Here is a 25,345-nt window from a genome sequence, read left to right on the forward strand (position 1 = left end):
TATAATAGAAAACACCCATAGGACACCACCAAACTACGGACGGAAATAAATGACACGACCCAGGCCAACTCTTATTATTTTACGTGGTATTCAGACCGGCTGTGTGTTTCTATCTGGGTGGTGGCAGCTTGTTTAAAAAAAAAATGAAAAGAGCTTTAAAATAACAAATCAGTATTTTTGCTGCAGATTAGCAGTGAAAAAATATTTTTGAATCAGTTATTTTGTTTTTACATAGTCATCACCATCACATTATGGCCAATAATTCAACTTTAAAAAATTTCGTATATTTTTGACCCCAACAAACATTTTGACAATACTTTGTTCAAAATTATTTATATTACATATATCGCTAAGCACCACAAACCGTCAACCACAAACTACATTGACATCAGAATCACAACTGAATGCTGTGGTGTTGCCTCTCACGTTTGCACATATCATGGTGGGGACATCTATCAACCGAACGCGTCCTCGTACACACAGCACTGTACGCAGGGCTAGGTGTTCAAGGTCTTATCCCGTTTTGTTACATTCAAGCTTAGGCTGTATAAACGATGTATATAGCAGTATCATAAACGATACAATATCAGTAATAATAATAGAGACATTAAGATGCGCATACGAGAACGGATACGTCACTGCTTTTTGCATAACCTCCGCGCGAACCAAAGACGTCATCGGTTGCCTGGTCGTACGGCAGTCATTTTGAACGTGATCAAGATGACTGACTCGTAGTTAATTTCCGAGAGCTTTTCTCGCTGTCAATTTTGATTAATTTTCACTGAAATTGATAATACGTTTTATATTAGAGTGATTTTGTATATTTATGATGAAATAAGAAAAATATTGGATGCATTTTAGCTGATATTTATACCCACTGAAAACGCATGACATTGATCTGCTAAAAAAAGATTCGGCAAACAGGCATGGGATCTCAGCAGAGTGGCTGGAAATAGCGATAGATAGACGTGAAAGAACTTAATACATTTTATTGGATAGTTTTATTATGGTTGCCCAAAGAGACGGATTGATATGGTTCTGTTTCCGTTACGTTCCCGTCGTGGGCGCTTGTACTTAATCGTTTCATGACACCTGAGAACGTAACGCAACGAAATTAGAACAACACGTTACGTTCCCGTTACGTACGCAAATCTTAAATTCTCTAAGATTATTACGAGAATACCTCAAAGTATACACGAATGCAGTACAGCTGAAGTATCGACCGACTGATGGCAGTCATGTTTGTTTTTTATTATTAGAGGACCTTACGCGCGTAATCATTCCGTATTTAAAATTTGCATTTCCTAATATGATAGGATGAAAATACCCCGTAAAATACCGAAAAATTACGGCGCGCTGTAACTTATGCGTTACGGTGACAGATGTATAATAATAAACCTATCCATTTCTATTTCCGACACCCACATAGATTGGTTAGCACATTAGATTTGTAGAAAATTACAATATATATATATATATATGTCGCGCGCAGTTATCTAACATGAACAAATTTTACTTTCTGTATGATGTTCTCTAAGCTAGTTTGTAATTTCAGACATTGTTTTGATAACCACGAGTTGAGTCCTGAGAGACTAGATCGGTTTCTGTAGCAACCGTGACGCTATATCCAAACGTTCGCTACATTGTTTCCCATTGCGTTCTCGCAGTATTTGTCTGTTTACCGCCCAAAATTCCCACCAAAGTTCTGCCTCGTGTTAGTCGCGTGTCACTCCTAATATGGAATGACAGCGCTATGTTTCGTTTGTATGCGCCAATCATTAGCGTTGTTTTATTTTCGGAACGTTTTGGCATGATATATTCTAGAGTACAAACACGTGTTTGGCACTTCTCCGATTAGCTGTCACCGAGACAAATGCTGCTCTAACGTTGACAATTACATTAACCAGGCAAAGCGCTGTCGTGAGAAGTCCGATTCAGGCCGTCGCTGTAATTCCTTCTATGGTAGCTTCGCAACTTGATGCTCGTTATGCACACCCTCCTTTCTATGCTCTCTACGATGCCAACTCCTCATGGAGCTATTATTTAGCGATCTATATTTCATACCAAGAAGTATTTGCTGTACAACGTATTGATGTTCATGTTGAGTACAAATAAACCAATTTGAATTATATCTCACGTCTGTTCAACTCAAGAAAACACAACGCAATCGATGTCCGTTTCAATAACAATTCCGCATGATTAGTCAGTTCGTTTTATGTGACGAAAAGAACACCCCAACGCCTAGTTTTGCGATATAAACTTATCCACCACATAAATTTGGTGCCGAGACCAGGATATCCAATACTGATTCATCATGCCTCGAAGAATCCTAAACAAAGCAATAGATAGACTGAACAAAGTTGTGACTCAATTAAATATCGCGTTGACACTTGCTGAGGATAGAATCCAAGACTTTGAAGTCACTGACAACAAATCTGAAGTATATCGGCTGATCAAAGTAAGCATACTAGCACTTGACAATCGTATCTCAAACTTACAAAAGGCCTGCGATGAAGTCAGAAATTACGCCGATGTTCTGGACGCAGAGTTTACGGAAACTGAAGAAATCGAACTCAAATTACTAGAGAGGTTTAGTTCGATCAATTTATTCCTGACAGAAAACAAGCCAGCGAAGCAAGAATTACATCCAGTCCCACAACTTGGTCAACACGAAGTAAATCAACAACCAATCCCTCCAGATGATCAACAAGCACCGGTCCAACAGCTCGTACCGCCGCCGACACCTCAAGTCGCACTGCCGCCGACACCTCAAGTCGTACCACCGCCGACACCTCAAGTCGTACCGCCGCCGACATCTCAAGTCGTACCGCCGCCGACACCTCAAGTCGTACCGCCGCCGACACCTCAAGTCGCACTGCCGCCGACACCTCAAGTCGCACTGCCGCCGACACCTCAAGTCGTACCGCCGCCGACACCTCAAGTCGTACCGCCGCCGACACCTCAAGTCGCACTGCCGCCGACACCTCAAGTCGCACTGCCGCCGACACCTCAAATCGTGCTGCCGCCGACACCTCAAGTCGTACCGCCGTCGACACCTCAAGTCGCGCCCCCAGTACCGACGTTTCAAGTCGCGTTTCAACCACCTGTACAACAGTTCGATCAACCCGCTAATGCACCAGTGCCTCAAGTAGAAGTTACACAAAATAACTTTTTGAACAATTCAATTCCAACAGCTCATATTTCAGGTATGAATCCACAATACACTCAATTTAATTCTGTTCAATTGCCACGTATTGATTTGCCCGTCTATTCAGGCGAGTATACGGGGTGGGCTGAATTTTGGGATATGTTCAATGCTGCTGTAGGTTTAAATCCACAACTTAGTCCTATAATCAAATTTGCTTATTTGAAAAGGTCGTTAGAGGGGGAGGCTCTAGAAGTAATAACCGGCTTAGATCTTACAATAGTAAATTACAGTTTGGCACTCCAGCTTCTGACCGAACGATTCGGCCAGCCTCATCAAATTATCGCTGCTCACATGCGTGCATTACGCACAGCAGACGCACCCAATTATGATGCCAATTCTTTACGGAAATATCATGATACCCTGGAAAAGCACATCAGGGCACTTCGTTTATTAGGTGTACCAGAGGCGGGCTATGAGAAACTCCTCATACCCATGATACTGGATACATTCCCAATTCAATTTCAACAAAGTTTAGCGCGATCCAACCCAAGCGGGGAATGGACATTAGTCACACTCAGTCAGCACATGTTACACGAGGTTAAAATCCTCGCCATAGGACAAGTAGATTACGACACAAACCCTTCAGCAATACATGCTTTCACCCAGAGTACACATGACTCAACACAGTTCAAGTCCAAACGATATGGGCGTCGTAATTACAATAATACTGACAAATCTTACAGTGGTACCACATATTCTGATCAACAGAAACAAAACCATGTCACACAAACTGATCACACTCATGGGAGAACACAAATTGGTGACAGAACCCCACATTGCATATATTGCAAAGGCAAGCATTACACCACAAATTGTACAAATATTTCAACTAGGAAGGATCGAGTCGAATTTATTACCCAAAATAAACGATGCTTTAATTGTTTGGGAAAGCACATGTTGTCTCAATGTAAGTCGCATTTCACTTGCCGTGTTTGTATGAGTAAACATCATACGTCAATTCATTTTGATAAATCTGGAACTGCGCAAACAAATTCAACGAATTCTAGCACGGCAAACTCGCATTTTTCACATTCAGCAAATACTGGTGAACAATCGCGTTTTACCGGGAGTGACTCAAAAATTAACTCTGACAGTCCGCGACGCGCAATGCTTCAAACCGCACGAGTTAGTACGCATTTTCGAGGTACTAACTGTGTTGCTACCCTCCTATTTGACAATGGCAGTGATAGAAGCTTTGTCACAAACTCTTTCGCACGTAAACTAGGTGTAATCCCAAATTATAACGAATTATTGAGTCTGAATTCGTTCTCCAATCCGCGTTCCGGTGTGCAGTCCATACCGAGAACCACGCTGTCACTACAAAGCAAAGATAGCATTAAATCCCCGATCGATGTACTGATGGTCGACTGTATTTCCGAGGGATTGGAGAACACTGTAACTTACGATATTGCACGTTTGCCACATTTGAGAGGTCTATCGTTGGCCTATCCGCCGTCAAATCGATCCACATTAAACATCGATATTTTGATAGGCGCCGATCACTATTGGGATTTTGTTACACACAACTCACGCATAGTTAGGGGCAAACCAAACGCTATACCGACTGTCTTTGGGTACCTATTGTCAGGGCCTTTCACTACACACAACAGGACAAACAAAACAAATTCATTCACCATTGCTTCTATCCGAGCACATGACAGTGTAATGGATAAAATGATTGCTAGTTACTGGGACCTGGAGTCAGTGGGTGTTAAAGATACGATTACAAGACAGCAGGCACTCAACATTACACATGAACAACAATACAAAGAATATACCGAAAAATCCAAAATTGAAAATAATATTTCGACCCCAAAAGTGTCCGAGAAATGTGCCCAGTGTCCGACCACTGGTACGAGCGACACCGTTAGCGATCGACCGCTACTTTGTACGCCCCCAAGTCAATCCAGAGGACATGTAAATTCGGAGAACGAAATTAGTCCTCATTTCCATAAATCAGCAGAAGATTTCATAAAAACTGCTGAAACAGTGTCAGGAGATATCATCGATACAAACCGCGAACCTCCTGAGCTACAAAACTCCAAAATTAATGATCAGATCGTTTCGTTACATGTCGCCTGTGAATCTGACAATTTACTCGGCCACCATTTTGAACTTCACAATGAACCAAACATCGCGCCGAAAGAGATTTTTCACGCAACTGAATCAAACTCAGAACCTAGTCTTGAAAAGATTATCGATATTCGCCGTTTCAACGATCTACATCGTCTGTTGAAAGCAACTGCTTATATATTTCGTTTCATTTCGAAACTCAAATCCAAATTGAACCACACTCCGAGTAATTTGTCAAGTAGACTTGCTCTCTCAACACAGGAGATATACGACGCGGAACACGCTTGGTTGACATCGATTCAGTCAACACATTTCGGAGACGTTGTCAGTTCTATTCGGAGACAACAATTTAGACATGGCGTACTTCAAAAACAACTTAAACTATTTCTTGACGATAAGTCAATACTGCGAATTGGTGGTCGGCTTCAGAATACCGACTTTCCTTTCGAAACCATGCATCCAATACTCCTTCCTGGTAAACATCGGTTTACTACGCTCATAATTCTTGATGCTCATCATTTATTAAACCACGGTGGGCCGTTAACCACAGTTAACAAAATTCGGGGAAAATATTGGATCACCGCGATTCGCAGACATGTGAATTCTACATTGAGATCTTGTGTCGTTTGTAAGAAGGTCGATGGAACTCCATTTCCCCTTCCTACTCAAGCTCCACTTCCTGATTTTCGAGTGAAGGAAGCAGTCCCATTCGAATTCTGCGGAACAGATTACACGGGACATTTGTTCGTTAGGGACCAACACACTGGTCTTTCTAGTAAAGTTTATGTACTAATTTTTACGTGCGCCTCAACTCGATGTATTCACTTAGAATTAAATCAAGATTTGACCGCCGCATCATTCATTTTGGCTATGCGACGTTTCACTGCTCGACGGTCAACGCCCCGGAAAATGATCTCAGATAACGGTTCCACATTTATAGCCGCCGCTAAGATTTTGAAAGGACTCGAGTCCAGTCCTGAGGTACAAAACTATCTTACCAAAAATCGTATATCGTGGCGTTTTAATCCTAAACGAATGGCGTGGGCCGGAGGCCTATTCGAGAGAATGATAGCCATAACAAAAAATTGCTTGAAGAAAATTCTAGGTCGTGCCAACGTGACTTTTACCGAACTATTCACAATTTTAGTCGAAGTCGAGTCGTCAATAAATGACCGCCCATTAACTCATCTCTCCGCAAGTGTCGAAGATTTAGCTCCACTGACTCCATCCCACTTGTTAAATGGACGTCAGATTAGAATGTTACCCCCAGCTATTCCTAGTGTTTCTGAACCCAATTTTGAGATTGATAATATTACTGCAAATAAAAGAGCTATGTATTTATCCTCCCTTCACAATGCTTTTAGTAAGAGATGGCAAAGAGAATATTTGACGTCACTAACTGAGCGTCACTTGAATCAAATCAAAGGGACAACCAATAATTGTATAAAGGTGGGGGATATTGTCCAATTACACCAGGACATCAAAAAACGATGTCATTGGTTACTAGGTCGTGTAACTAAATTGCTTCCAGGCAAGGACGGTATCGTCCGAGTAGTAGAAATACAGACCAAAAACGGCTCAACAAATCGTTCTATACACCATCTTTATCCACTCGAACTTAATGCAGAAACACCAGAGAATACACTCTCAATTCCCGAAGAAGTTATTGGTAGTCCGTCCGTTGAAAATGAATTTTCTAGTCAAATCCACGACTTTTCTAGTCGGCCCGAACCAAGGGCTTCAGCGCTCAAAGCGAGCGAAAGTATACGGCAAATGTGCCGTGATGGTGTTGTATAACTTTGTAGAATTTTGAACTTTGTATCGCACTGTAACTTTATTTCAAGTTTTCAATGAGAATCATTTGTTCCGTGCAGTAAAGCAAAATCTGCAATGTGTTCATGATATACTGTATTGTTTTGATATACCGTGTTATTTGCTGTTTTAGCTAAGATTGAAACTCACAATTCATATCTGATGTTCAATGTGATTGACATGTGTTTATTGTTGAGAGTCTGTCATTTAAATTTCAGAGATTTATTCAAGTTAATTTTAAAATTTATCATGTTCGATTCAGGTTATCCCGAGATCTTCTCGTGATTTTTGCGCCCCGGAGTATGTCGCGCGCAGTTATCTAACATGAACAAATTTTACTTTCTGTATGATGTTCTCTAAGCTAGTTTGTAATTTCAGACATTGTTTTGATAACCACGAGTTGAGTCCTGAGAGACTAGATCGGTTTCTGTAGCAACCGTGACGCTATATCCAAACGTTCGCTACATTGTTTCCCATTGCGTTCTCGCAGTATTTGTCTGTTTACCGCCCAAAATTCCCACCAAAGTTCTGCCTCGTGTTAGTCGCGTGTCACTCCTAATATGGAATGACAGCGCTATGTTTCGTTTGTATGCGCCAATCATTAGCGTTGTTTTATTTTCGGAACGTTTTGGCATGATATATTCTAGAGTACAAACACGTGTTTGGCACTTCTCCGATTAGCTGTCACCGAGACAAATGCTGCTCTAACGTTGACAATTACATTAACCAGGCAAAGCGCTGTCGTGAGAAGTCCGATTCAGGCCGTCGCTGTAATTCCTTCTATGGTAGCTTCGCAACTTGATGCTCGTTATGCACACCCTCCTTTCTATGCTCTCTACGATGCCAACTCCTCATGGAGCTATTATTTAGCGATCTATATTTCATACCAAGAAGTATTTGCTGTACAACGTATTGATGTTCATGTTGAGTACAAATAAACCAATTTGAATTATATCTCACGTCTGTTCAACTCAAGAAAACACAACGCAATCGATGTCCGTTTCAATAACAATTCCGCATGATTAGTCAGTTCGTTTTATGTGACGAAAAGAACACCCCAACGCCTAGTTTTGCGATATAAACTTATCCACCACAATATATTTCCCATAATAATCTAACATTTATTTCGTAGTAAACAAATCACAATAATATAGTCGTGTGCAGTGTTTGGATTGAATACACACAAGTACTCTAACCCTGACGGCTATACAGACACATATGTGTCAGAGTAAGGTAATTATGACAAAAAGGTGTCATTGTTTGCAACCATCACCATGCTCATCTGAACCAATTAAACTGTACTTTCATTGTATAATATGATTGTTCTTGTTTGGTCTTTACCTCGAGGCTGTTTGGAGGTGTTACAGGTAATTTATGGGTGCAACCCTTGTTGGTCACCTAAATACCTGATATATTCAACTTCACACATGCAAATCAATTTTATGTACACAGTAAACAAACAGTTAACATTTTTTTGTTTGCCCTCAATTTATACAAATGTGGAATGTATAATGGAAAACGCCCATTGGACACCACCAAACTACGGGCGGAAATAAACGACACGACCCAGGCCAACTCTTTTCATTTTACGTGGTATTCAGACCGGTTGAGTGTTTCTATCTGGGTAGAGAGCTTGTTCCAAAAAATCTACAAAAGTCGAAAACGTGCTGAAGACAAAAAAAATACCAAAATTGAAAAGAGCTTTATAATAACAAATCAGTATTTTCGCTACAGATTAGTAATAAAAAATATTTTCGAATCAGTTGGTTTGTTTTTATAAGGCCATCACCATCATATTATGACCAATAATTTAACATTAAAAATATTCGCATATTTCAACATTATCTATATGATATATATTAAGTGCAATTAAAACTAAATTCACAGTATTAAATGCTTACGGTCCTTTTCATCAGAATCCCAACTTGCGCAGTGGTTCTCATTTTCAATTGAATACAAAAAATACGTACTCTAATCTCTTACTGTTATACAGACACAGATGTGTCAGACAAAGGTAGTTATGACAAAAACATGTCATTCTTTCCAACCATCACCATGCTCATCTGAACCAATTAAACTGTACTTTCATTGTATAATATGATTTTTTGCTTGAAAGTTGCATTGAGACTGCTTGCAGTTTTAATTGTCTTTTGTCTGATGACGATTTCAACTCGACGGATGCAAACTGTATGCATGCTTGTACATTGTTTGTTTGTTGTCATGTGTTAGTAATATAATCTGACTCAGTAATTTCACATCAAGCCAAATGCGCAAACACATTGTTTAGCAGATAAACAGCTGGTTTAGGCTGACATTCTGTCATTTTGGAGTTACTGTTAGATTGCTCCGAGTATACATTTGCTGGTGGGATGAACAGGTAAGATTCGACCAGTAATTTCATGTTTATAGTTACTTTATTATAATTTTTAGTACATTTCAATTCTATGCCTGGTCGAAATGTTTTTAGAATAGAAAAAAGGATTACAACAATTCAAGACTGGTAGTTTTATTTATTTTCTATAAACAAACCGGGTAACCTTTTTTTTTTGTTTTTTTTTTTAGTTTGGTAATGTTTAAAGGTGTGCTTGTGTGTGTCACATTGTGCATATCTGTCTGTGTGATACATTCTTGGATGGGTAAGTTATCAGTTATGTACCATGACAGTTAATATTTAATAAATATGAGAGAGAAGTCATTATGTCATTATATGTTTTTAATATGTTATATTCACTACAATAGAACAGTTAAAAACAACGTATGTTTGTGAGGGTAATATCACGATTTGTTGCCTGCCCAAGGGATGGTGGCTATGACCATAATATTGATGATGCCTCGCCGTGCATTTTTGCTTCTTATAAAGAATAAACATCAAAACAAGCGTATCTTACTTTATATCCATTCCGGCACGTTCGCTTTTTATTTTGAATGGCTACATTTTCGCCGGAACATCACCAGTGTAGCGAACGACAATTTGCTATGCCCAGTATCGTTGCGCAGTAGTTTGAGTGACGTCATCCATGTGATATACATGAACACGAAACTGTGAAGAAGAGAAGGAAATTTATGGGCGCATATGAGAGATACGTAGTGTTACGGTTGCAAATTTTAAGCGGATTGAGTAAGCTTTTCTCCAGGATAATTCTTTTGATTATAGACTAATATTAATACCATATATAATTTATACAGTGCAATACAATACCTCGTGAGTGCTCAATTCTTACGTAGCGTTTTAGTTTTAGAATGTATTGTTTCAGTGTTTGAACAGCGTATAAGGAAAGCACACAATTAAATGTTTGGTTGAATTCGCTTTTTCTGACATTCGTTAAAATAGGAAACTGTGATTTCCATGGAAATTGTACAATTTTGAGTGTGTAATATTAGCATGACTGTCAAAGAAGGTATACAGTATATATAATATACCTTTAGGAAACAACGTGGAAAGAACTTGACTCAATGCCACAAGGTTACTAAGACTAAAACGAATAAAGAATGTTACGGCCTAAAAACAAATAAACAAAACAAAAATACTATAAATAAAAACACAAAAGAACTCGCATTTCATTTATTTCATTTTCAACATCCAGAAGGAGCTATATTTATAGCATTTTACAACAAGCAATTTAGTTATTTGAAATAACGTGGAAATTACGTGGCTTTGCACTTTTCTAAATAAAAATTATTGATGAATTATTCAAAAGAAATTAAAAAAAATATTATTTAAATAAATTATGACTGGAACAAAAACAGTGCAGCTAACGTCACGTAGTTCTTCTCAGGGTTACATGCAAATTATGTCATTATTAACAAAGCTTCACTCTGTGCAGTGCCAGCGATGTCAATAAGTTACCAGTGTTCAGACGGAAATCATCATTCAGTAGTAATCACGCATTAATCACGCAAAATAACACCTAAATTGGAACTTTACCAAGCCACAATATAATTATGAAAATCATAATATAATTAAAATAAGCAGCCTGTCGGCTGAGGTAGCTTCGCTGTTAGCAATGCACATTTCAATTAAAGAACTGAAATCATTGTAAAATGAACAATATGTATATTATTAAAAAAATTGGACTTGCTGTTTTCAACAAGAAGTCGAAAATATCACTTTCTACAAAAAATAACAGAAATATTCATCAAAATTAGAGAATTGAAGATATCGTCATGAAATGAACAAATCTGAGAACGGCCTACATGTAGTAACTATATATGAAATATCAAAGCAACCAGACTTGCGGTTTTTAACAAGAAGTCTAAAATGACAAATTTTTACCAAAAATTGCAAAAATATTCACCATTATTAGAGAATTGAAGATATCATCATGAATCTAAGAGAGGTCTACCCAAGGTACATATACACCATGTATCAAAGCATTCAGGCTTGTAGTTTTCAAGAAGAAGTCGAAAAAGTAAAACATTGACACGGACGGCGGCGACGATGACGGACGACGGACAATTACTCATATGTTCCACTCTGACAGCGGAGATAAAAATATTAGAATCAAATTAGGTTCATTTGATAATGATAAACTGACCGATGACGCCACTAGGCGCGATATAAAGGGGGCTATGATTTGGTTGACTAAACAAGTCCTAAGAATGTTTGTGTCGATAGTTAAACTAATACTACAATACGATGTACGTAATAATAATAAAAAATATATAGTCTGCTACACAGACCAGATGTTTAAGAGTAAGGTAACTGTGACGAAAACGTGTCATTGTTTGCAACCATCACCATGCTCATCTGAAACAATTAAACTGTACTTTCATTGTATAATATGGCTTTTCTTGCTTGTACTTTACCTCAAGACTGCTTTAATTGTCATTGTGTCTGGTGAAATCTAATCAAATGCGCACAATAAACATATACATATACAATATACATATCCTGGCGAGGTGAACAGGAAAGATGATTACCAGTTATTTCATGTTTATAATTAATTAATTGTAATGTTTACTACGTTTTAATTCTATTTCTGGTCGATATGCTTTGAGAATAGTCTGGTTTGTTTTCTAAGCAAACCGGGTAATTATCGTTTTTACCATAACTTGTAGTTTGGTAATGTTTAAAGGTGTGCTTGTTTGTGTCACATTATGCATATCTGTCTGTGTGATACATTCTTGGATGGGTAAGTTATCAGTCATGTACCATGACAGTTAATAATTATGAGAGATATCATTATGTCATTATATCTTTTTTAAATGTTATAATCACTTACAAAAGAACAGTTGATTATATCGATTTCAATTTCTAGAGTACAGTGACAGGCATTGTGTCTTCACAAGTTGTAGGGTTTCTTAATTGCATTGCTGGAGAGTTTGCCCATGGTCAACAGTTAGTACAACTTTACAGGGTAATAGCTGATGACTATGGTCAGCATGGCACATCAATATCATCCAAACAATATAAGTGTTGCAATTGGATTGAATTATTGGTTGGTTCAAGTTAAGTTACAACTTTGAACCTATTTTAGATAATAAGTACGATGCATTTTGATATGGATTATTTAAAATAAAAGATCAATAATTTACTATTTTCGTTTTTGTGAGATGATCTTGGCAAAGCAGCTCAATAATATTTGGAAATGTTTTCTTGGTGTGGGTCTTCATACATTCCGGAATTTACAACGAACAAATTATTAACTGGCAAGGTCGGTTTGTTAATTACTAAAGCTTCCATTCTTCAATTATTTGCTTAAAAAGGGTCTAGTGGCTTTGGTAATATCAATCGTTTATTACAACGAACATTTAATCCTGAAATTAATGGGGTTTGCCAAGCCTATTTTTAATTATCGAATAGAATATGGGTATGTAGATGAGATGTTATTAGCAATAACATGTTATATTACATAGTAAATATCATGAGTCAGTACCAGGTTATGCCGTTATTAACTGAAATCACCAAAATGGCAGTATAGTTTCAAGTAACTGTTTCAGAGTAACGCATAAAAATGATGATTACCTTCTGCAGTGGCTTGCACAACCATATATCAATGTTGACAATGAAGGGGTTTGCCATCAAATACCCGAGAACTGAGCAGACACATTATTCAATTTTCAAATATGCCCTGATTCAGTAAATAGGTGAATAACTTATGTCTATGAATATGGGTGTATAAACCTGCTCTGCTATTTTGTTTATACAATAATAAAACACCTTGCTGACAGTCTTTACATAGTAAATAGAATTTGATCTGTATTTATAATATTGTCATGCTTTTTTTGATCGGACAATGTATTCATGACTGCATTCAGTGATAACTGTTCAATATAACTGCATACATGGCATACATTAGTAAACATGTAGGAAATCTTAAACATTCGCTGAATGGAACCACCGATTTCATAGAAATGAATTCATGATGTTAATATAATCATAACGCATTTCTCTATTATTAACGTGTCTTTTGACTTGTCTTTTGACCTATACTTATACAGTGATATATTTTCACAAGGTCAGGGGGTCAAATATAGACAACTGACTTACTAACTGTTCACGTTCATGTTCTCGTAAATAAAACCAAGAAATGATCATGAGTTCAATGTATTCTTCACACATTCCCCAGAGATACATAAAATTAACCTTCAATAATCTATTCTGTTTTGTGAATATATACTTTGACATTCGACCTTTAAGCTTTATGTCTCCCGTTATATACTCAAGTAAACTGTTCACAGTGCTCATAATAATAACATGGCACATTACAATAACATGACACATTATCATGAACACCATTTAAAGCATGTATCATAAATTCGGACAATATTCCAAGACAGATAAAAATCCCTGATCACTTGAAATTCAATCTCCACTATTTATAGATACGAAACATTATCCACCTGCAAAATGTAAAACATAACGGGTCTAAGGGGTCCCAATTCTGTTAATATCAGTGTAAGATCCCCCAGTCAGACATGATAGAACATTTTCATAATTGTATGTATAATGTAACAACTATATAGTGTTACTCTCTCCAGTATCAGATGTAGATGACTAAAAATATTTTTTTAATGAGCACTATACAGAAGACACAATTTTTAAAGTTGTGTCCTGCATGGAAAGGCTGTTTCCCCCAACATATATATGATATTTTTCTAATGTTCAATGATACAGATAGACAAATATATACATAGTTATGCACATATTATGAACCTTATTTGCAATATGCAACTTTGCAGCAATTTTCGTGGTTGTTATTTGATACATTTTGAATAATATCTGATGCTGCCTATTTATTCCGTTATATATATACATATATATATATATATTCTTTAAAAGATTCCTCTCATTAGTAAATAGCGCACTCACTCAATAATAATTAAAATGAGTGGTTGGTCAAAAGTTTGATGAGTCAGGTGCATCTATTGGCTGAGCAAATGAGTATAGAAACCATTAATGCTGTAGGGTGTATTGGGAGGGGTGGAAGATTTCATGTTTGTAATAACTGGTTGTAATGTGCTATCTCGTTGTTTTTAGGATGTAGCCTGATATTCTTTGCTTTCTTGGTTGTTCAATTATGGCTAAAATGTGTGTGATGGGTGGAAAATGTGATTATTGGTTGTTGAGTCATTGTTTAGACACCCTGCAGCTTGAAATGGTATAATCCAAATCAAAATTTGACATGCCGGTGTCTTCTAAAAACATGCATTCAAAATGATTTATGTTTATTTATTACTGATGTAGATCCTGAGAACTAGCCACTGAATATGATGTCGGGAATAAATGGTATTCTGAACGAGCTTTATTAATTATTGCTGGCAATATTCCAATATGAATTGGGAGCGAACTGTGACACCAAATCTAGTCGTTGTATTGTTATGCTTCTAAAATAGGTTTTTCAAATGGCTTGAAACATATTCAAATATAAGGATATGGATTGTAAAATATTAAGATGAAATGGTGCCCAGCAAATTAATTTGTATATGGTAAATTTATTTCAAAGAATTCAGTGAAAATATTATTAAATAAAATAAATTAAATAGAAATATATGTATTGTTGTATGTGGAAGCTTGGCTGGTCCACTCAAATATATAAAGATGCCAAGGTCGAAACTTAACAATTGCCCCAACTTGGTAGTTTTCGATTTACCAGAATATATTATTTGAACATTTATACATATAAAGTGTAAATAACTCACACGACTGTTCACCATTCATCATGTTATATTGAGAGAATAACACTGAAATTGTATATATATTATATCTAGATAGTATATAGATAATACATTACAAAACACGATTAAATTCAGTGTCAAAAATGAGATCTTCTGTGAAACAGTATTTCACATTTCACTACAAGGCTGGACAAATGTGATCCTTTCTTTATTCATGCTTTCCGCTTTATTTTAGAAACACAAATGTTACACACATTAAGTTTACTCCGTGTGCCATCTCCATCAATTTCTGTAACTGACAATGTTAAAGATGCAACACATGTTACCTCGAAAAAAATTGTGCCAAAATTCGACAATATTACAGAGTCACAATTCAGTCCAAACAATAAGGTATTTGATATTGATTTTTTGTTATTGAATGAAAACTATATATATATATATATGCAATGCGATGATCGGAAATAACTTTGTATACCTTTGGTGAACTGATTTCACACATACCTCAAACATTAAAACGTCTCAAAAATGTTTTTGCCTAACGACAGTTTAATGAATACCTGGAACCATCTGTGAAAAGAAATCTGACGATGATGAACTCTTCAAGCGAACTGAAGTTGGTACCCACTATCTACGACTTGAAACTTACTGATAACCTCACAGTGAGCCAAATAAAAGAAACAATGGTGAAGTATTTACAAACTGTTACGTACAAGTGTCAGAATGATACAAGATATGGAAAATCTGGAGACGGTGGATGGAACATTTGCATGGATGTCGGTATTCTTCCTAATAACTGCATTGTCTATTCAGTTGGGTGAGTTATATTAGCAGTAAGACTTGTAACTTGGTAAGTAGATAACGTTGGTTAACAGATTATTCATTTCTTCACAGAAGGCTGGACTTCTTCTCCACAATCACTTTCTCACCGTGACGTTGATTGCGTTGATAACCACGAATCGCTAATAATTTCAAAATTCGAACAGTGGAGAACACGTTGACCTCATGCGCTATTTATAACGTATTGCGAAGCAATATGCTTTGTGTCGGGAACGCAAGCGATAGTGCGCCATCAACGGTGCTTATGTGTGAAGGGTGATGTCACTCCTCGTTGCGCGAGGTGTTACGTCACTCCTCTTCAAAGCAGACACCACAAAAATGTAAGTGGTTTTTCTTAGTGTGGTAAATTGGTGAAATAATACTCATTTCCCCTCCCTCCCACCCATTATTTGGCCCCACTCTCAGTGACGTTAAGTTTGTCATTTGTCATTCAACAAGCTTGATTTGCTACTTTTAGTCAAGAGTTAGGGATTTTAGGGAAACTTTATTGTTTATTCAATTAATTGGATATGTTACATTGTATTCAAAATTTTTCAATAACTTTGTCGTGTATTCAAGCAATTTGTTCACTTTACCCAAATAGTTATGGTCTTTGAATAAGCCGGCCACAACTGGGGTATCCAAGTTGCGGTAACCCAGTTGTGGTCTATTTTTCAGGTGTATTTTATTGTGTAAATGGTTCCAGACCCAAAAACTGATATTAGCCACAGTTACACAAATAAGCAAATTATCACAGGCTTAGGAGCAAAATCGTAGCGGGACGCTGTTTGTTTACCGGGTTATAAAATAAAAAAAAATAAAAAAAAAATTTGTAATAGCAATTACCTCGCAAAATTAGGAATATAAGGGGCATGGGTTGCAAATATACATTACCTGAATCATTCCATAGGTATGTTTCATTAATTGAGTGATTTCAAAGTGTCTAATAATCGAGCCAAACGTATATAATAATATATTTCACAAACCACGAAAAAAACATCTGTGGCCATGGGTGTATCTCTTAACAATTATTGTCTGTTACTCATTAACATTTAAATAATGAGGTCAAAGGTCAAATACCAATCTTCATTTGTTTTCATGGTTGCTATGATTTGCATACACTCTGAAGTTGAAGGTCTTATACATGGAGAGTAACTTTACAACGTTTTCCCACGAGCAAATAATTGTACAGCGTAATGAAGTTGTCAATGTTAATAATTAAAAATAAAATATTTCACGCATTTGTTACCAATCATCATCTTCAGAACTGTCATATAGTTCAGGTTACCCTGTGCACTTTGAGGCGTTTTGCATACAAACACATTTTATGAGATTACTTAATAGAATCATCTGTATAAAACAGCATCAATCATTGCACTGTTATTGCCTTTACTTCAAGGGTGCCAATACATATTTCAGGTCAAATTTCTAATTCATCTGGCACCGTGCAGGAAAACGTATTTTTTTGCTTTTATGATGGCTTCTGATACTTTTAGACTTCATCCTTGGTATCCGATCATAAAACTTATATACTGGTGACTTACCAATAAGACGAGTTTGAACAAAGCTTGCGTATGCTTCATCGCCACATTTGTATGCATCAATTAAACTGCATCGAACATCCACTGATGCAAACACTGCGGCTCACATGTTGACTAAATCTGTTCCTGTTGCCCAGAAGGATTTTTCCAACTGCTCTGAAAAATATCTACAATGGTTTCAACATCAGTTTCATCTTATAGCATTCTTGTTCATGCAAGATCTTTAGTGAAGTTGAAGATCAAGTTCGTGTCCCATTTCTCATTTGTGGTAATGCGTGGCTTTCTTCTCAATTTCTTGTATTATCTTAGATCGAAATTCTCTACACATTACAATTACATTTCATGTATACTTAGGCTCCTTGACAAAATATACAAATCCTGGAGGAGGATGGTTTCCCACAAAATCGTCTAACTGGATCATCATGTCGTTTCACTTCATCTTTGTGTTGTTAAATCTTTAAAGCTATGATATCTTGTTTCATTGCAAGATGTAACACTATATTCATAATGTATTCATGTTATTGTACAGTTGCACTTACCAATGTGGTCTATGTTTTGCTCTATGATTTGAATAATACATATAAGGTAAATTCTGGAGAAAAACCATGTTTTTTATTGTTAATGTAAGTTTATTATGAGTGTTATTACAATGAAATCACGAGGATACCTCCAAGTATGCACGAAGACAATCTAGTGGGAGTATCGACCGATGCCAAGCGGAGGTCGATGCGACGGCGTACTGTTATTATACATTTTTTTGTGTTCAAGTATACATCACGATAATGCCAAAATCCCAAACGCTTAGAAAAGATTCAGCGATCTTCTTTGTGTAGTGTCCTGTCAAACCCTGGTGGCAGCCATGATTGTTTTTAATATTAGATACCGCATCCGCGCGTAATCATTCCATATTTGAAATTCGCATTTTCTTACATGGTAGGATGAAAATACCTCGTAAAATACCGTAAAAATACGGCACACTGTAACTTATGGCGTTACGGTGACAGATGTATAACAATTCATATTATTTCTGATGTTTGATGAAAATTTTCATTAATCTTACAGCTGATATTAATATTTTAGTAATGCTGATTGCAATTGAACATTATTTCATCATTTAATTTATACTTATATAAAGAATATGATCACTTCTTATTTATTTGAAATCAATAAAAAAATACCGATGCTTTTATAATGCGATAGTGGTGAAGGCGCCAAAACTTACTGTATATGATCTTAAAATGAATACAATTTCTCGAGGGTCATTGATGTTTGACCTTCATATATCGTGTGACGTTTAAGTTATTGGCTTTTTTGCAATTCAACTCATTGTTTGATATGAATGTATGTAATAACAAGCCAAAAGCACTAATTTGTTTTGAATTTGTAAACTAATTCCCAATCACTGTCTCCTGGAAATCTGTTATATAAAATATAAAATGGAACACAGTAATTATGGCTTACATTGCCTCTGAACACTCTTATTTGTTTGAATCCGATCAGTATATATAAAACACTAATAATATCAAGATGGAGGATTGTTATTAAAGTTTCTATCCTGAATATTGAACATAAGATATATAAAAAATATTTATTTTGATACGTTTATCGCTACGAATGAATAACATTTCCGCTTAATATCAAAAATCACAAGCTGTGGCAACTGCAAATGTGTATTACCAACACTGTCATTACATGATACACGATTGAGCACATTTTATACATTTGGTGCTAATTCTATGTATGTTAAGTTCATCAAAGAAACACATTATATATGTACCTCCCAATGCATGACGCAAAAACGTCATCGTATTCTGTCCCTAATCATCATTTTAATGTATCAGCTTTTGCTAATAAATATCTGTTTTCTATCATTATAGTATTAATAATGACTGGTCGTTTGACGATGCTATCGCTAAATATGGATGCAATGTTTACTCATTTGACCCTACGTGAGTGTTGTTGTTTTTTTCTTATTGTAATATAAGTATTATTGCTTACATGTGAAATGTGTACATGGACTGCAAAACTTATCCTCTCATCTTTATATGATCTCTGTCGTTTTGAAGTGATATCTCTAAACATACACAATACAGGAATCTCGAGTGATGCCATAGTTGGATTTAGCAAGGATTTAACTGCCAGCGTGACAAGCGATTCCACGTACAATCACATGGAAGATACAAATATTTCAATCAATGTCTGCACAATTTTGGTACCACAATGAGCATAGGCGTGTTGAAGCATCTTGGTAACGTTCTGCCTTTTTCTAATAGATTCTCAAAACAACACCCATGTTTACCTGAACATGCCACAAGGGGGCCACAAACGTTCTCTGTCTAAATAATCTAAATATAAGTTACAAGGTTACAAATTATCAGTGTTAATGTTCTAGATCAGCAAACTGTGGTCATAACAAATTAATGGGAAAACTATGGGATGAATGTAACCTTAATCACATTTCCAAACGCTAGCTATAGGGTGTTTGGGTATCATCATTAATTCCATTTTTAACATGCTTGATCAGTGCCATACATTCCCCATATTTAGAATACCCTAAATAGTATAATCTGTGTAAATCAGCCAAAATTGATTTTTCTGGATTATGTTGATTAGTCTCGGCTCGTCTAAACTGGTATTATCAAAAATTACGATGATTATACATAGCTGAATGTGTATGTCCTCAAAGAGAACATGCCCATATTTATCACGCCCCCCACTGGTTTGTGGCAGTTGTGCAACTCTTATGTCATCTTATGACAAGCTTGATCACTGTATAGACTGTCGACATTTTATGAAGAAAATTTAAGTGACTAATGTTTTATTCATTTTAGTTCCCACAAGTCAAGCGTCCAGTCTCTACTAATCGAGCCAACATTCACAAACCAGCAACAGAACTTCCACAAAATCGATACATAGTTGAACACTGTCAGGCTTCATTCCAATATCGCCTTTTTAGTGTGAGTCACCATGTCTTGAAAGCGGTGACTTCAAAATGAAGACATAAACAAGCAATTAGAAATAGATATGCCGATTTACAAGCATTTGGAAAGCAGGTTACAAAGCGTGTAAATAGAAAATTATCTTCTGAAGTGTCGTAATATACTGCAGTGGGAAAATCTGGTGTGGGGTCGTGTTGTACTGTCAATCTTGTGAGTAGTCCAGCCACTGATATCAGACTCAGTCGGGAGTCGGATGATAATACATGAGATTGCCACATTGTGAATACAAATATGATAATAATAAGATAATAGTTTTTTTTTTACAAACGAAAGGAAAAGTCATTGAAAAGTAAATGCTTGCGTAAATATCACCCAGCAAATTAACAAAGGTACACGGTATCCCAACGCACACCATGTTACACAGATAAGATACATAGTAGCCACCTTTGCAAGAGTGCTGTTCAAAAGAATATTATACCTGCACGATTGATAGACGACAATGTTTGATATAAAAGATAAAATCCAACCAGCTTCACTGTCCAATACCCACATCTCAGTTTTACATGGTTCTTATTTTGTCCAATGCGGTACATAGAAAGCCAACTTTCAGACTGTGTACATTTTAGTACATTATAAAATAAAATTGCAAGCATATATTACATGAATAACACAGATTGGCGCAAAGTGGTTTACTGGTGGTATACTCGTAGACTTAGCTATATAAAGACCTAAATTGCCACCAGTTTTATATATGCCACCGGTGATTATATTCAGATCATATATACATACCACAATGTATTTATGTTGCATCTTGCAATATTCTTACAATACAAGCATAGGAGAACCATGCCATATCATCATCATTTTTTCTTTCATAGAATGGGTATAGAGAATCATAGACATTCAGAACGTGTCTGGTTCTATAATATTGGTCTATATGGAGATAACGTAGATAACTTACAAGTTCGTGGGAGTTATTGGAAAGCTAGAACTCTATCCTCAATAAGAGAAATGTTACACCATGGAAACGTGAGTAAATCGAGATATTAGTTTCTAGTATATATGGAATCATATAGGAATATAAAAACACACTTGAATATGTATATCACACCAAAAGCCATGTTTTCTTTATATTTTTAGACAATTTAACTTTTTGTTGTTTGTTATTATATATGTTATGTTCATACATTTTTTGAAATTTTATCTCATATGGAACACGTCATACAAAATCAACGCTGTTTGTGGAATACATCACATCAGTCAATACATACACATTTTTACAGAATGTCGATATATTGATTCTATTGTTTATTTGACATGTAGAAACATAATACGTATATTGCGTCTTAGAATAGCTAGAATGAAAGAAACCATGATTTCAATGACATAAATCGGATCTTCAAAAATTCCGAAATGGATGATTCAATTATTATTTCTGCAAAAACTGAGCCAAATACAGGTGTTATACATAACCACGATTAACTTTTTTACTCATATAGACAATTATTGACGTGCTGAAGTTCGATATTGAGGGTGGCGAATTCCTAATATTTCATCAACTGATCAGAAGTGGTATGCTCAGTGATATAAAAGTGATTGTATTTGAACTTCACTTAGCACAGATTATGGCGTCAAACGACCGAGACATGGTCTTAAACTGTTACCGAGCTCTTAAGATGGCCTTTGAACAAAATGGTTTCAAGCTATGGAGATTACATGAAAATGAAATTATGGCGGAGAAGCACCCTGACTCGCCGTTTCGTTGGGTCGAATTGTATTGGGTCAATATGAAATATATCAAACAGAAAAACTAAACCAAAAATGCCTACTCATGTATTGTTGAAATTCTGATGTAATGTTTATTCTGTTATCTTTATTGATGAGATTTTACTTGTTTTGCAACGCATGCACATGTGGCCATTCATTAATAAAAAGTGCTAAACATAATTAGAATTTGTTATTTTATTATTATTAATCTCAATGATTTTGCTATTGGCTTTTACATTTGAAACAGCATGGTTATTCCTGATAATGGTAACACACAGGCAAAACTAAATAAATGTTTATAACCTCCCTGACGTACAGAAAAATAAATTCAATTCCCGATCTTTGCAATGGTTATTTGTTCAACAGAAACCTCTCACCATGGTACCTATATTCACCACTTGTAGAATTTAAAAATGTATTGTTTGGGAAATAAATATTGAGTGTGGCGCTGTTGTGCGAAACGACAACACAATAAAGCCATTTCAGAGCTGTATTTACTCATCTGGTTTAATTTTGTGTGCTTTTGAAGCATCGTCATATAAAAATAGCTAAAACTGCAAAAGTTGTATTCAGTCCACAGAAATTAGTACTTTTTAGTTGATGTTCATATATGTATTATTATATGATCACTGTATTTACATTATACCTGCTTTATGTTTAAATATGACTATTTGCAATCTAAGCGACTGTAAAATAGTACGTTTATCGAAATTATATTGAGCGTAATATCGTGTTCTAAATCGTCATCACAGCAATATATATCCGATAAGGATACGTTATGACTTTCGCTACCATTAAACAGTTAAACAAAATAATGTTTTTCACACAGAATAAGTTTGAAAACCAACAAATACATACATCTGCATCATTCACTGTGAATGCCAGGGGTGACGTAATGTTAATCACCGCAGCTATCATTGGTTGAGTAGAATTAATTTGTATAACCCTCAACATAGACAGTTCAGCAACACATACTAATTTGTAGTTATACTAAATGTGAAATTTTGTATTATTTTTTCCTAACCAAATTCCGCAACATTCATATCAGCTTTATTTCTATGTTCTATGTTTATCTGAAACACATTGTTGTCAGTCTTCTTTTTTGGTATACAAATCATAAAAGATATAAAAGATATAGTTATAATTATATAACATATAACGGTAACGTAAAAACTCACTATACCTAACTAAAATATAGATTTACAAATACTTTGTTAATAACCTTCTTAATTCCTTAATTTCTTTAAATTTTTCTCCAGTCATTCTTTCCAGTAAAACTATGAAAAGAATGCGAATGAGATGGAAAGATTCATGTAAATAATAAAAAATCATAGCGATGGCATCCAATATATATTGGTCTGATGACAACTGTATATTGTCTAGGAATTCCCTTTTTTGATATCGTTTTATAATAGAAGTTTCTAGTTGTAGGAATTCAAAATTTAATAAATTTGTCACAAAAAACAGTAAATATCGTGTAATTCGTATATATATATGTATTGAAAACATTCCATGCGCCAACCTGTTGAGTCTTGTTTTCATTTTAATTCATCATTGTTCATTAATACAAATTTTAATTTAAGTAATATGAACTAGCTGTTATCAGAATAGTAAATTGTTATTAATTAATATTATTTATAGCTCAATTTATTACTTTTAAAAATATTATTCGTGAATATAGAATTGATAAATTGACTTTATTTAAGTATAATCTGCAACTGTCGTGTCCGATAAGATGCCAGCACCCATACATATTTTTTGCATGTATTGTAGCGTATGTAGCGTGTGTACAGATTGTCATGTGTGAACATTACGCAGCATTGTTGTTTGAGAATGATAGCCTGACAAAATAATAAAAATAAGTATAAATAAAAAGTTCAGATTGGTATATCACGCGTGTTGCATATGAGGGTTTGATCTAAGATCAGACATTAACTCGTATAGTGAAGCATACAATGGGTGTCAATTTGAAGCTACTTTCAAAGGACAGTTATTTTATCCACAAATTGACCGAAGAAGTAATAGGCCAGAGCTAAATTTAGCCTGTGCGAGGCTATGTTAGGAGTGGGCTGTATATCACCATTTGTATGGTATATAATAAAGTTGGCATGCTATTGAATAAATCGGAACTATCTAGTGAGTCGGGGATAAGCCCAATATGTCAAACACAATGATGAATGTTTAACCATGGATAAATATCAGTTAATGGTGAAAGAAGGGAGTTTATATTCCTTGTCCAACTAGGACAAGATCCAGCATTGACAACAACGACATCAAATTATAAATAAAAGTATTGTAATGACAACATTGGCCACGATTAACGATCGAACGTGCAACATCAAGGATGCGGTAATGGCTATAATGAAAAATATACGATTTGTAATGGTCCTTTGAATGTTATGTGATATACATTGAATTAACAACACACAAGTAACATGGCGTAGATATTTTGTATTAAAAACTCATTGTACTTGCTCATTGTGCTAACTTGCTGAATCTCTCAGCTTTATCGTTTTCAATGTGCACTACTAAAATGCAACTGATAGTTTGACTAATAAGTATTCTAGTTACATTTCACTATGATTTCACTAAAAATCCATGTCTCTTCTATCCAAACTACTCCTTTTGGTAAAAAAAAGAGAAGGACATTAATACTAACACACAGTAACAGAAGTATGGCATTCCAAAATGTAGGGGAAATATTATCAAATTTTTATGATAACTGCATTAAACATGACATAGATGATAATGTTTCTATAAATGTGTTTATTAGATATTATGTTATGATTTAAGATAACATATCACACAAGGTTGTGGTTGATAAGTTATTTTTTAAACCGAAACCTACTAATCTGAGTATTTGTTAAAAATATATATATATGCTTTACAGTTGTTTACAAGCCAAACAATACTAGTCCATGCACTAGCTTGTTTAGTATTGTTCACCTGCTGATTTATTGGTGTACAATATCTGCTTTAATTTAGGTGCTAGTAATTTCTTATAAAACAGGTAATTAATTATTCACAAAATATTATTTATATCATAATTTATTATCTTCAAAGGAATGGTA

At 35.5% G+C, this 25,345-nt stretch overlaps 2 protein-coding genes across 2 annotated transcripts; both read left to right on the forward strand.

Annotated features, from left to right (window-relative positions):
- The first annotated feature begins 2,314 nt into the window (after positions 1 to 2,314).
- On the forward strand, positions 2,315 to 7,078 carry LOC146740914 (uncharacterized). The gene is made up of 2 exons (XM_085501896.1): positions 2,315 to 2,663; positions 3,276 to 7,078. Exons 1-2 carry the CDS (start codon positions 2,315 to 2,317, stop codon positions 7,076 to 7,078), a joined length of 4,152 nt encoding a protein of 1,383 aa, XP_085358022.1.
- An 8,720-nt stretch (positions 7,079 to 15,798) lies between these two features.
- Positions 15,799 to 22,321, forward strand: LOC102802006 (putative methyltransferase-like protein 24). Its single transcript, XM_085501897.1, has 4 exons — positions 15,799 to 16,025; positions 19,446 to 19,517; positions 21,386 to 21,536; positions 22,007 to 22,321. Exons 1-4 carry the CDS (start codon positions 15,799 to 15,801, stop codon positions 22,319 to 22,321), a joined length of 765 nt encoding a protein of 254 aa, XP_085358023.1.
- Positions 22,322 to 25,345: the final 3,024 nt, after the last annotated feature.

Source organism: Saccoglossus kowalevskii, chromosome 7, assembly GCF_978046115.1.
Source record: "Saccoglossus kowalevskii chromosome 7, keSacKowa6.1, whole genome shotgun sequence".
NCBI classification, from domain to species: domain Eukaryota; kingdom Metazoa; phylum Hemichordata; class Enteropneusta; family Harrimaniidae; genus Saccoglossus; species Saccoglossus kowalevskii.

Coding starts and splice junctions, on each gene's coding strand:
- LOC146740914 (XM_085501896.1), top strand. CDS start 2,315: ATGCCTCGAAGAATCCTAAACAAAGCAATAGATAGACTGAACAAAGTT. Junction 2,664..3,275: donor ACATCCAGTCCCACAACTTG/GTCAACACGAAG, acceptor CCGTCTATTCAG/GCGAGTATACGGGGTGGGCT.
- LOC102802006 (XM_085501897.1), top strand. CDS start 15,799: ATGATGAACTCTTCAAGCGAACTGAAGTTGGTACCCACTATCTACGAC. Junction 16,026..19,445: donor TGCATTGTCTATTCAGTTGG/GTGAGTTATATT, acceptor CTATCATTATAG/TATTAATAATGACTGGTCGT. Junction 21,537..22,006: donor AAATGTTACACCATGGAAAC/GTGAGTAAATCG, acceptor TTACTCATATAG/ACAATTATTGACGTGCTGAA.